Raw genomic sequence first — 14,010 nt, 5'->3', positions numbered from 1 at the left:
CGCTTCACGGAAGCAATGTTTAATTCGAGTCTGAGGGAGTTGAGTGAGAAGGTACCTGCAATCATCCACCAGTGCCGAAATAACATTTTTTGCATTCTTAGAGTTATTCACGGATCAACTATAGCTTTGGCGTCAATCTCAATCTCAACGGCAGGTAGATGAAGACTAACACACCGCATTAAGCCATCTCGAGCCCCCATAGTTCTCGCCGCAAAGCTCGTTGTGACTCCAATCTTCCTAGCATACCCACGTACCCAATCTCCATCTTCATTTCGATGAGGCCGCCACTACCAGCCGGGCCTGGATTACCCGTTGAGGACCCATCTGAATTGAGTTTGAACCACCCCGCCTCTGGTTTCTCCCACCTGATTCTCTTCACCACTTGCCTAGTAGTTGCTCTAGGAGTCCTTGCACAGTGCATTGGTTAGTCATGAATATCATTGCGTGGAACTGTAGGGGTGCTCTGAAGCCCGAATTTCAGAACCATGTAAGGGAGTTGGTTCAACACCATAATCCAGCCATGCTTATTGTAATGGAAACTCGTGTTGGCGGGGACAGAGCTAAAGAGATCACAGATAGGCTTCCTTTCGACGAGGCCATCCATACAGAAACTATAGGGTACGCAGGCGGGCTGTGGCTGCTGTGGAAGTCTGATAGGGTCATAGTAAAACCACTTGCCACCACCGAGCAAGAAATTCATGTCTCTGTCAAGGTGAGACCTTCGACTCGAATGCATTTTCTCTCGCCGTCTATGCTAGTCCTAGATTTAATGAACGTTATGTGTTGTGGAATAATCTTGTTAATGTGGCTAGTTTGCATAGAAGTCCATGGATTATTGCAGGGAATTTTAATGAAGCTTTGGTAGATTATGAGAAATATGGGGGTAGGGTAGTGAATGCTAATTGGTCCCTTCTTTAAGGATTGCTTGGATGCATGTAATATGGTGGACTTGGGTTTCTCTAGACCAAAATTCACCTGGTCTAATCGTCCGGGATTTCGAAATCTCATCCAAGAAAGGCTGGACAGATTTTTTGGGAACCCTGAGTGGTGCACCCTGTACCCTAATGCAAGGGTGTCTCATCTAACTCGCGTTCATTCGGATCACTGCCCAATTTTGCTGGAGTTCGAGCCGGGGGCTAGCATCAGGCTGAACAGGCCCTTTAAATTTCAAAGCTTCTAGCTCAATGACCTGTCCTTTCCTAATATAGTAAGGGATGCTTGGGGTCAGTCAAACCGACTTAATACAACAGTGGAAAAATTTACTAGAGATGCTACTACTTGGAACCGAGATCACTTTGGCAATATATTTGCAAAGAAGAGACGTGTCATGGCCAGATTAGACGGTGTTCAGAAAGCTTTAGGTGAAAGGCCTTCAGACTCTCTGGTGGAATTAGAAAAAGCCCTCCAGAGAGAGTTAGATGAGGTTCTGAATCAAGAGCAGGAATTATGGGCACTGAAATCTAGAGTGAATTGGATGATTCTTGGTGATAGAAACACGTCGTTCTTTCATGTGTCCACCATTGTGAGAAGAAGGAGGAACCGGATCTCTTGTTTAAAGAACAGTGTTGGGGAATGGATTCATGAGGAGGCCCAGATAATGAGTTTCATTCGAGAGGGGTTCGCCAAGTTGTACACCACTAGCCACCTTGAAGCAAAACTGCATCTGGGTCCCACTTCTCCTTGGCAAGCGACACTTTCTGATATGGAGAGAGACAGTTTGTATGAGCCAGTAACTGTGGAAGAAATCAAATCAGCTCTCTGGTCTATTAAGGCTTTTAAGGCCCCGGGACCGGATGGTCTCCATGCTGGATTTTTTCAGCGCTTTTGGATGATAGTTGGAGGCTCTGTTGTGGAAGAAATAAAGAAATGTTTTGAGACAAAAAAAATTCCTGAGTTCCTTAACAAAACTAATGTGGCTCTTATCCCAAAAATTCATAGCCCTGACTTGAGGAATACACATATAGGCTTGTAATTGTTATAATGCTCTGATTTGGGACTTTGAAGAGACTCGCACAATTCAATCCAATCTAATCCACTTAGTTAGGAATATTGTAACATTTTCTACACATCTTTATATGCGCTTGCACTTATTATGGTACAGTACCATTTGGTATGGTATATGCTATCTACGTTTGTTAAAATAGTGATTAAATTATAAAATTTATCACATTTTATCAGCTAATGTTTTTTGGACAAGTACTAGTTTATGGTTAGGAATTAGAACTCTTTTTCCATACTACTCTCAATTAAAAATTAAAAATTTTACTTGTTTAAAGCCAATAAATTTAGTTGAATTTTGTTTTTACCCTAAAAATATCCCACTAAATTTCATCTTAATGGGGGAAAGCCTGAAAAGGTAATATTGAAATAATTGCTAAGTAATTAAATTCAGCTAAAGAGACCATGAATCTGATGAGAGAGAAAAATATTTATTTCACATAAAAAAAAAAAACAATGCAATTGGCTATTGACACATAATCCAAAAGCCAATAGATAAAAACAGATGTACATGGAGACATAAACAGTTCTCTCTTATTCATAGATTTGTTTCCAAACCTTTTTTAGAATAACATGTGTAAATTCCTTTCTTTTTTTTTTCTTGTAAATGAATTCATATGTACTTCATTTAGACCTTTAAGTTACAGTCCCATCAACACAAAGCCATTGACCAATGAAGAGTGCACTGCAGTTGAGGTTGGGATTGATGGAATTAAAAAAATCAGTAGGCAAATTGAAATTCTTTGCAACGTCAAGGCAAGTGTCTCCACTATTTACACCGTAGACTTGATCACAAACTGGGACGTGGATTGGCGTGAGCGTGGATAACCCATCTGCTTATTTCAATTCAAAGATAAAAAAGAAGAACATGTCAATTTTTCCATTTAGACTTAATAGATCACGTTAATATTCAACTTAAATTGTCAAAGAACTAGACCGTCAAATCAAAGTGATGAAAACATTTACGTTGCATGCAACGGTGATAACATGTCAAAATAAGAAAATATATTACAATAAGTCTAAATATACTTTTTTTTTTTTTTTGTTAACGTTGCATAATGTAATTAGTACATTATGAATAAATAAATAAGGCAATATTTGTTGTATATATTGTGTGCATTTACACACAGCTCAAAACAACTGAAATTGTGACTTTAAGTCACCATTTTAGATTTTAAGTTACATTTTTAGACTTGAAAACGTGACTTAAAATCATGTTTTTAATTATATTTTGACAGTATGTAAATTCACACGTGTAGAATAGAACTTTTCCAAAAAGATTTGTATCAATATAAATTATGTAAAATTGATGTTATCATAAGTTTTGAAAAATAAATTGTATCTATACCATAGCTCAATAAATCACTTACTCCCAAAAAATTGACTTTCAGCCACTGGGAAGATGTGAAGAAGAGCGAGCATCAAAGCCAAATTAAGAATTATGGCTATAGCGTTGGTAGACTTTGCCATGTTCTTTTACTTGCTTCTCCTTTTTCTTTTCAAATATAAACTTTCTAGTGGGTTTTGTTCTTCATAGAAACTCCATTTATAGTAGAAAATCTGAGAAAAGACCAACAGAGAGTAGCCAAAATAATAGTTGTCATTTGCTTTCTCTATGCAGCCGAATTCTTGGTTCTAACTTCTACATATTAAGTTGTTGCCCTTCAAATATTATATGGCGGATTGCACAAAACATTGGACAACAATGTCTTTCGTTTTCTTGTTTTTTCTGTTTTTATTCTTTCTTTTGGCCGTTAGCAATGATAGGGGACAGAACATGATAATCAAGATGAAGGTAGAAAAAAAAAATCTTCTTTTACATAGGGGGGATACGCTGTACATCCATTAAGTGAGCCTCTAAATTAAGCCATCCTAAATCAACAAAAGGTAGTTTTTTTATGACAGAAAATTGGGTAGAGGGAAGACCTAAGTTGATGTCTTCCACTAAGTGTGATTATAGCGGCACTCTACCTATTAGGCCTGAGTCTATAAGAATAGATAATCCGAATAGGCCATAACTATGCACAAAGTCTCATCTAATATGCTAGTAAGCATGAGCTGAAACATGAGTTTTTTTCCTAAACGCTTCCCATTGCAGGATTTAAACGTGGAACCTTCACCTCTCAAACCCATAGGATTGAGCATATGATTACTCGACCAAACACCCCCGATGGTTCAACAAAAAGCAGTGCTACTATCAATTTGATCATCTATATATATTAGTTCCTTTTTAATCAAAGAAACATGACAATTTATCTGGTATTGAAGTGTGCTTGTTTCGAATTCGATGATGCGATGTGTACACCAATACAAATCCTCTGTACACAATTTTTAAAGGTGTTTATTATGATAGATGATGCTGCAGGAGTTACTGGACACTATCCTATTACTTGGGCTACACAAAATTACAATATAGGAACTAGGGCATTTAAAATGTTGTCAGAATTAACAGCAATAATTATACGAATTATATGGACATTCCCATTTAAAATATTAATAATAATAATAATAATTTATGCGCACATTACTTTTGTTCAATTGGGGACTAGGCTACCCAGCCCTCAAAAGTCAAATCCCAGCATATCCAACACACTAGACCAATATCCATATGCGGCCCATCAAAACAGAATCGTTTGGGATATCTTAGAGAATGAGTGTTTATCACAAAAAAAAAAAAAAGATTCTACTAAAACGTTCAACAAATTGTTACATATCATATTGTCAAACATGAGAAGCAAACAAAATCTCTGAACAATCATCCATTATAAATTTGTAGTCATATTATTGCACTTATATATAACCAAAATAGCCAACAATTTTTCATGGAATATTAAATGATCGACAGCCCATTTTGTGCTCTGATGCTTGAAGATTGCCTTAGGTCGAGTGCACAAGAGCATTAGACCCAAACTCTGCCCTTCCCTCTAAGAATCATATACTTTCTTTCATTTGGTAAGCCCCAGGCAAAGCATCCAACCTCTGATGCAAATTCTGACTCTCTTGAGTTCCTTTCCCCAATCAGCTGGCTAGCTTTGTGCCCAACAATTCAAGTACATCACTCTCTGAAGAGACTCTTCAGCCTCTTTTCTCCTATTGTCTTCATTGCTGCCCTGGACATGAAGTCCATCATTAGGTAAATTAATGGAGGAGAAATGTCTCTGCTTAACAGCATCAAGAGGTTGAACGCCAGAGTTCATCTGAGAACTATGGCCTGTGCTTCCTTCAATCACAGCCACACTAGCTGCCATACAAGCTCTGCTCAAATAACTCATCTTAGTTTTGATTCTCAATGAAGTTCCTTGCTTATGTTAATGTTAACTGACTTATTTCTTTCTTAGGTACACTTCTATATATATATATATAGGGAGCAATGGAGCAGTATCAGTTGGCTGAGGGAGTGGTTTTGGGGAGTAGAAAATTTTTAATAGCAAAACCACTGGTGGGGAGTCCATGGTTTCTGGTTTTACCATTGGCGAGGTTTTGTATTTTATGGATTTAATATGGGATAATGTACACAGCAACTGTCTTGGCAATTTCTCACTAGTTTATCCTCATAAACCCAACAAGACAAGCACAAAAAACGTTATAGTTTTAGCACACGAACAAGACTTTTTCTTTTTTAAGTAAAGCAAAATGGCCAAGTTAGCTTAATTTTTCAATAACACACCTCGGATCCAAGCATATTCATAAATGCCCTCCATTCAAGCAAATTGTCGTGGCCTCTTCAAAATTTTAGGTAAATATATCTATCCATTAATTCTACCAAACAGTAAGAGTGGGAACTTTGTACAGTAGGCATGATAATTTTTTTTATAATACCCCCCCCCCCCCCCCGCCGCGTTTTCACTTCTACCTTAATGGGATTTTTCTCTTGGTAAGAGCACTTGCAGCAGTGGAGCTAAATAGGTATATAGCTATTTTAGCTCCACCAAAACACCAAAAAGAAGCATGCAGCAGTGGAGCTAAATCTATATTTTTTTAGCTCATTGCTACAGTGCACATCTATCTATAGATGTGCACTGTTCATGAGAGCTAAAAAAAATTAATTTTTTATTGTGTGTTCACATTACCTTTTTATTGTTGTGTTTTTATTGTAGTGAAATGTATTATTTTATTGTGGTAAATATATTATTTTATTGTGATGTTTATAATATTTTATTGTGTTGAAAGCTAAAATAAATCCACTGCTGCAGCATGTGTGTAGGTAAAATAGATAAAGTAACTTTTGGTGGAGCTAAATTGCTAAATTTTTAGCTCCACTATTGTGGATGCTCTAAGTAGAGACTCATGTTAAGCAGCAAATAGATAGAGTTTTAGATAGTTACATTATTATATATACATGAACACATCCATTTATTGTCACATCATATATAAACCAAATAAGAGCTGTATATATGAAAGGTTCCTGGTGCTTTCCAGCCAAAAAGAGAGAGATACTCGTTGTGGTGCCCACAAGGACCACAACGAAAAGAGAAGAAGGTAATGCAAAACCATTACTAACAACAATGATCATAGGTAGCGGCTAAAAATAACTTGGCACAAGTTATACGCCCATCAATGCCAGTTGGGGCGCCAATAGGTTTCAATGTAGGCCTGTCCTTCTATCGTCTCATCATTGCTGGTTGTCCCAATGACCTTTCCAACTACAGTTGGCTACATGAGCTGGTTGAGAAGACCTTCAATTGGTCCCCTGTTTGAATTGTTTACTCCTCTCCCACTTGAGCAGGTATTACGTGAGACGGGTGTGTAAGCCCCTTGTCTCACTGACATGTGGAACCCACCCGTCTCACCTGAGATTTTTTCCTCCCACTTACTCAAATCAATCATTATTTATATAATCAGTTTGCATGCTGAAGGCAATGTGGTTTAAGATTAAGATGAATTGACTAATTGTTTAGCATATGAAAGTACCTCATACATCCGGCATATGCAACCTCCCCATAGCACGTGAGTCCCACCAAATTGTAGAGCCCATGTGCTGTGAGAGAGAAAATGCATATCGGATATATATATATGATAATTATTGGCACAACAAGGGTTAATGAATTTCCTCCATCCCATTCTTAATATATAACCATGAACAACATCACAAAATTGACTACTAGATCATCGCCCGAGAAAAAAAAAAAAAAAAAGATACAGAGCAGAGGGAAGTCATGTCTGTTACATAACATTGGTAACAAGAATAACAGATTCGAGTATTCAACTAGTAACAGGAACAGACTTCTTTGTCAACCACAACTGTGGGAATTTGCAACATTAGTTCCCTTCAAGAAGTAAATATTTCACTACTCTATTTATTGCAAAAGATTACCCATAATGATATGCTATCTCAGAAATGTATGCAGTGTTGTGTAGTAAAACATATGGGATAAAGCACTGCAAATTACCAAGAAGGCCATGCTAAGTTGTTAACATCATCAAAATGATTGTTAATCCATAAGAGCACTCCTAAACATGCAGTGAACAATTTACTGGAACACATCAAGAAATACCACTTTATTCCTTGGGGAGAAAAAAACAAAAATCACATTATCTACAGGCAGTAGTGTCTTGCTGATCATTAATAAGTCACTCCAAGTATAGAAGATTCACACCTGTCTTTTTTCACCAAAAGATGTCTAAAATTTTTCTAACCAATTCTATAAATAAAACATCCTTCTCATTACTTAAAATCTTTGGTAGGGTTGCAAATGATACTTAACAGAAGATTATACAATTTTCCACCAAATGAAAGTAATTACTTGGAAGAACTGCAAGCACCACTCTATACAGAGACTTCCCCTTCAACCTGCTGTCGAGCAAGGTATCTTTCCCTTCGCTCTTTCTGAGAGAACAATAGCATAAAAAGAAATGAAGTCCACCATATAAGTAAAAGTTTACAAGAAAATCTTCATAAAATGTTATGAGACAGCAAACTCACCCATTCATCTATGACAAGACCTTCCCCGATAATCCTTGGACCTTCTTCTGGAGGTTTTTTGCGATTCTCAACTGCAGCATCAGCGTCAGCCAACTGGCGCTTCAATTTTTCCATGGCCTTGAAGAAAACAAAAAATTAAACCTCATATTAACAGGAATGCTCTACATATGTATTTTATGCATGTTAAATAGAAAATACACTGCAGATGCAGAAGCAATCATACTGAGATTTAAAATTAATGACAATAGTACTTACAGGGCTTTGACGCTCTGGATCTAGAAAAACAACCCGCAATATCTGCTCTACTGCTACTTGATCCCTCTGCTCATCAAACTGAAGAAAAAGAAAGGGCAGACGGGAAATACAACAACAAAGATTAGTTCACCAAGAACAGTTAAGAAAAAGGTTTTGTGCACTAGGACAATTATTACAGAGGCAACTAGTAAGGAATAGAACATGCCGGAAAAGTAATCATCCAATAGAGGTGGCAAGCAACTCAGAATTTGATTAAGACTGAATGGTAAAGTGGTTCAAAGCCCTATCAAGAGGTACATCATGATTACACGCAGCAATTCTATTTGGAGCTGCAGGTTGATCTTCAATAAATTAATAAAACATATTTTAAGAACCATAGCATTTCACAATTCATTGGTACAAGGTGTCAAGGACATCCTCAAGGCCCTAGCCAAAAGAAGAAGAAGAAGAAGAAGACATCTGATCTACTAGGCAGACGAATAGCATTCAGTTTTCTAATTGCTCAAACACCCGATTAGAATCTGAAAGAAATTTAATAAAAAAGCTCGTATATATACTGTCCTTCAGCACCTAACAATTTAATGATAGTTTGCACTTAAGGGTGTTCATGGGTAGAGTTTGGTTGGGTTGAAGATCAACCCACCGCCTAACTTGATCACATTGGGTTTGAAAGTTGTAATCGACACTGTTGGAAAAGGATTGGGTTAACCAAACTTCCTTTTTGAGTTGCTGGTCGGAAACAGTTGGTCCCATCAGCTTGCCTCGTCAACAACAACAGCAAGGGTAAAATAGTGTCAAGGGTGAGTGGATTGAAATGAAGAGGTGAGCAAGGCAGGAGGGACAGTGAGAATCAAGGAGGGGGGTGAGGCGTGGTGGACAAGGATGGTGAGTGGCAGCGATAGGACTTGAGAGATGGGATTCGGTAAGTTTGGGTTAATCGAATTGAAAGGAGTCAACCCCAAAAGCAACAGGAACAAGTTGGGTTCGGGGTTAGCGGGTTACAGAACCTAATCAGACCAAGCTAATCTGCAAAACAGACCAAAACGGGCTGGGTCGGATCAGATCAGTAAGTGTTTTTTGGGTGCATCAGGTTTTTGAATGGCTCTAATTATACTTATGCCACCAATAGAAAGAAATTATGAATGCAACAATTTAGGATAATTTTACCCAATCATGGTCTGGCCACCAAGAATATACATGTTCATGTCCATAATGATTATGTTCATCAAATTCACATGATAATCTAATAGCTATTCAGAAAGTGAAACTCACCAGCTCAGGTATGTAATCTGTTACTCCTTTGACCTTAAGGCTCATTATTTTAAACTTAAGCTTGCTCTTTTCTGGTTTTTCATTGTTTTCTGGCTGCTCCACGAACTTGAACACTGGCATATATATCCAAAGCAAAAGGATAAACTTGGAAATATATTCAACAAACAGACAGATGACAAAATTGATATATTATCTTCCCGAAGACTCAATATCATTAAAATGAAAGAAATGCATGAGAGGTAAAGTGGTTATTACCAGTAGCTATGATACTCTCACCAGGAGAAAGAATAGCCCCAGGAGGACGCATGAAACAGCTTTTTGGCGCAGTTGTTTGGAACTAAAGCAAGGAGAAATAAAAATAAAAACTCATTAGAAATTCAAAAGGTTTGCTCAAGCACACTCCTTATAATGACACAATCAACCAAAACATGCTATTATGAGAAATAGTCTTGTACAGAGACCGTGAATGTCTATGACGTTCTCCTAATTTCAACGCATAATCTAAGATCCTATAATCCATTACGGATAAAAACCACAAAAACACAAACATAAGGAGAAAATGAAATTTCATTACCTTAAAGGCTACATTGGACTTGCTTGTGTTTTTAATCCTAACAGCACTCCTTACCTGTTTGCCAGGTTCATCTTCAAAAGAAATTATTTCAAAAAAAAAATCATCAGGTAAGAATAAGTGACTAATATCAGAAGAACACAAGTACCCAAAAAAAAAAAAACTGCAAAACATGATTCAGCACACAAACATTTCAGTGTAAGGTCCCGATACATTTGAACTTGGATTATCAACATTGTTGGAGTACTCATAAGAGGGAGTAATTGATATAACATAGGTTGATGTGCATTGGCTTAATGTAGTGTCGCAACATGTTATTATATCAAACCCTACCTCCCCAACAAAAATGCATCATATTCAAGTACCAAAACATTTTTAAGAACATCGAAAAATCATTTTTATCCTAACAATTTATCAAAGTCTAAAGTCTAAACTCGCTTAATTATTAAATTGACCGGGATTTGAAACTATGGCATCTGCTCCATAATCATAGCTCTTTACTATCAACCCAAGACACCCAAACGGCCTAATTTTATACGTACAACGCGATTCAAACCTAGGTCCCTAATTAGACGACAAAATCAGATATAAAGCTTTTATCCTGCTATTTTTACGGTCAGTTTTTATAGTCAATATGCACTAGCTTTTTTTTTTTTAGTTGGTCAAACAAAAAATCACCAAAGCCAAAAATAGATCGAGATCATCAAATTCAACAATTAATTAGATCGAACACGAAAAAATTAAAAAAATTAAAAAAAAATAAATAAATAAATACGTACAGGGAAAGTAGAGCTTATTGGAAGGATCGAGCTTGAGTCGACGGCGAGCTGGAAGAAGCGACCTGGCTACGGAAGAAACCGAGTTCGAACCCTGAGGGTTCGATCCTTCAACATGATGATGATTATTACTGATGTTATTCATGTTAATAATACTACTGTTGTTGTTATTCGAAACGGTGCTGTGATTAGCACTGTAATTGTTATTCGCGTGAGGTGGAGGAGCGTTGTGAGACGAAGACGAAGAAGACGGCGTCGTATTGGAGTGACGGAAAGGTAGCTTGAAGAAGTTCCAGACTTTTCCGTCTGACGGAGATTTCTGCTGCTGCTCTTCAGCTATGGCCATGTAGTAGAGGTAGTGGTGGTGGTTTTGGGGGTTTTTTTAGAGCATGAGGAGAGGGGAAAACGGTGTCGTATTGTTTGTTTGATTGATTGACTAACTGACTAGGTCGCAGTCAGAGTGGAATTTGTAAGAAAATGGAAGTTTCGGTGTTTTTGCGTTTGGTTTGGTTTTGCAGAGAGAGAGAGAGAGAGAGAGAGAGGTGAGTCGGATTCAAGAGGGGTGGATTTAAGCGTATTTAAGTGATGAGGTTTCAAGTCCGTGTGTTTGTGTTTGTGTTTGTGTTTGTGTGTGTGCGCTTTCCTTTCTTTCTTGTTCGCTTTTTGGCAGTACTTGATTGGGGGACCCTGACGTGGGTTTGTAAAACGACGTCGTCGGGTTTGTGGTGGATTTGAATGAATCAAAACTATTGGTGGTCTTTTACGCAAGTTGGTGGCATTAAAGACGAGTCGTTGACGTGGGGTGTTGTTGACTTGGGATATTTGGATTTGTCTTTTTTTTTTTTTTTCTCTAGTAATTCGATATTTGGGGATAAAGTTTTTTGAATCTCTATGTTTATGTTGGATTAGGGGAAACGAGGAAAAAGCGATAAATAGATTAGGATGGATTAAAGATAGGTTAATTTTGGTCAATTTTGATCATTTCTTTTTTATGTTCCGTTTGGTTGAAAAAGTGAAAAAATTAAAGGATAAAAAATAAAGAGAGGATAAAAAAATTAAAAATTAAAATATATTCTAATTTTCCCTTATAATATTTGATTTATGATAGAAAAATGAAACGATAGAAAATATAGTTTATATAAATTTACTTTTATATCACTGCTAAATTAAATAAAAAAAAGTAGCAAACAAAAAAAAAAGAAAAGAAAGAAGGGATGAACCAAAAAAAAAAGAAAAAAGAATGTGATGAAGCAGTATCTCATCGGTTTGCTGGGATTCGTCCAGATGGCTCCTGGAAGTACTCTGACGACCCTGCGGGAGCAAGAACTTACTCAAGTGGTCACCGGTGTGGTGCCTGCCACAACGCCTCCGATGATAAAGTCAGTATCGAAGAAGATAATAATCGAAATATCAATAAAAATGATTCAGGTTGTGATGTTGTTTTTTTGTACCTTGTTTTGGTGTTGTGAGGGCCTTTATATACCCTTGGGGATTACACCCGTTGGGGTATTAATGATACTTCTTGTAACGTCTTTAGGGGAGTAATGGGCGTTAATGCCTTCCCGTTGGTTCGTCCAGCTGGTCCTGTAACGGTTGAGGCTTTATCGACAGCATTTAATGACATTAACTCTTCCTCCGATGACGCCGATAACTGGTCATGTTCGTCTGTAAGACCACCTCGTCTATGTCTAACTTCATCAGTCCCATCAGAATGAAACATGAAAAGAGAAGAAGAAAAGAACACCCGAATATATTAAGTATAGAAAGAAAAAAAAACAAAAACCAAAGTAATTCGCTATTTGTCTTTGACGTGGGGTGTTGACTTGGGATAATTGGATTTGTCTTGTTTTTTCCTCTAGTAATTCGATATTTGGGGATAAAGTATTTGAATCTCTATGTTTACGTTGGATTAGGGGAAAACGAGGGAAAAGCCATAAATAGATTAGAATGGATTAAAGATAGCTTAATTTTGGTCAATTTTGACTCTTTCTTTTTTATGGGTCCGTTTGGTTGAAAAAATGAAAAAGTTGGAAGATAAAAAATAAAGAAAGAATAAAAAAATTGGAAGATAAAATATAAGGTAAATTACAATTTACCCACCTGTGGTTTGGTCGAAATTTAAGTTGTCTACCTGTTGTTTGAAATTTGATATTTTACCCACTTAAGATTAGCTCAATTAAATTTCTGTAACCCACCTCTTTTAAAAACAGAGCTAAATATTTAATTTTGCTTCACTTTTATGTCTTTCTTCCCCAAAAACACAATAAACATAAAAATACAAGATTAAATAAGATCAAAAACTATCAATCGGAACACTTTCATCAATGAATTTTAATCCACAGGTAGGCAACTTAAATTTTGGTCAAACCTCAAGTAAGTAAAGTGTCAAATTTTAAACCACAGGTAGTCAACTTAAATTTCAGCTAAACCACAGGTAAGTAAGTTGTAATTTGCCCTAAAATATATTTTAGTTTTCATTTGTAGTGTTTGGTTTAGGATGGAACGATAGAAAATATAGATTATATAAATTTACTTTTATATCACTACTAAATTAAAAACAAAAAAAAAAAAGTAGCAAATAAAAAATAAAAAAGAAAGAAAGAAAGAAGGGATGAACCAAAAAAAAAAGAAGAAAAAAAAAAGAATGAAACACGAAAAGAGAAGAAGAAAAGAACAACCGAATATGTGAAGTATAGAAAAAAAAAAAAAAAAAACAAAAACCAAAGTAGGAAATGAAATATATTATTAAAAAAAAAAAAGTAAACGTTGCACAGAAAATGACAAAAAAAAACACCTAAAACAAAACCCAGTTTGCTTATCAAAAAAATTAATAAATCAAAACCCAGTTAACATTGAGCAACATCACAGTTGCACAATGGTGCTTTTGTCAATTTTTGTTGTCTCCAGTTTTCTCCTTAATTTAAGGAGAAAATATTTTGGTAGACCCGAAGAGAAAATACACTACATTTTTTTCTCTCTTCCTTTCAATTAAACACTTTTTAAAAAGTTTTCCCTCCTCATTTTCTTTTCAAAATTTTTCATCCACCTTGTTTATCTCCAAACAAACACATCTTTATTCTAAATGAAGTATACAAGTTGTTAATTTTTGTTTAGATGGAGAGAGAGAGATGGAAAATAAAAGAGAATAGGAGAAAGTAAAGTAGAGTTAGTATCTCTCTATCCAAATAGGCTCGTAAGCTTTAAAACTCTTAATT

The 14,010-nt window shown here is 36.3% G+C and overlaps 2 protein-coding genes across 2 annotated transcripts; one reads left to right on the top strand and one right to left on the bottom strand.

Moving 5' to 3' along the window:
• Positions 1-430: 430 nt before the first annotated feature.
• On the top strand, positions 431-1,972 carry LOC142635808 (uncharacterized). Its single transcript, XM_075809889.1, has 2 exons — positions 431-712; positions 1,181-1,972. Exons 1-2 carry the CDS (start codon positions 431-433, stop codon positions 1,970-1,972), a joined length of 1,074 nt encoding a protein of 357 aa, XP_075666004.1.
• A 5,501-nt stretch (positions 1,973-7,473) lies between these two features.
• LOC142636418 (vesicle-associated protein 4-1-like) lies at positions 7,474-11,372 on the bottom strand. Its single transcript, XM_075810636.1, has 7 exons — positions 10,799-11,372; positions 10,023-10,093; positions 9,704-9,785; positions 9,449-9,561; positions 8,177-8,254; positions 7,922-8,038; positions 7,474-7,825 (listed from the first exon to the last, which is right to left on the bottom strand). The coding sequence occupies exons 1-7, from the start codon at positions 11,139-11,141 to the stop codon at positions 7,766-7,768; spliced, it is 864 nt and encodes a 287-aa protein (XP_075666751.1). The 5' UTR covers positions 11,142-11,372; the 3' UTR covers positions 7,474-7,765.
• Positions 11,373-14,010: the final 2,638 nt, after the last annotated feature.

Source organism: Castanea sativa, chromosome 5, assembly GCF_040712315.1.
Source record: "Castanea sativa cultivar Marrone di Chiusa Pesio chromosome 5, ASM4071231v1".
NCBI lineage: Eukaryota > Viridiplantae > Streptophyta > Magnoliopsida > Fagales > Fagaceae > Castanea > Castanea sativa.
The sequence above is the reverse complement of the archived record's forward strand: the minus strand, read 5'-3'. Positions and strand labels throughout refer to the sequence as shown.

What these genes read in the sequence shown, in the direction of transcription:
- LOC142635808 (XM_075809889.1), top strand. Translation starts at nt 431, where the DNA reads ATGAATATCATTGCGTGGAACTGTAGGGGTGCTCTGAAGCCCGAATTT. An exon ending in AAATTCATGTCTCTGTCAAG is followed by an intron (nt 713 to 1,180) that starts GTGAGACCTTCG and finishes CAAAGCTTCTAG; the next exon opens with CTCAATGACCTGTCCTTTCC.
- LOC142636418 (XM_075810636.1), bottom strand. Translation starts at nt 11,141, where the DNA reads ATGGCCATAGCTGAAGAGCAGCAGCAGAAATCTCCGTCAGACGGAAAA. An exon ending in TGAGAGTATCATAGCTACTG is followed by an intron (nt 9,562 to 9,703) that starts GTAATAACCACT and finishes TATATATGCCAG; the next exon opens with TGTTCAAGTTCGTGGAGCAG. An exon ending in GTCTTGTCATAGATGAATGG is followed by an intron (nt 7,826 to 7,921) that starts GTGAGTTTGCTG and finishes TTGTTCTCTCAG; the next exon opens with AAAGAGCGAAGGGAAAGATA.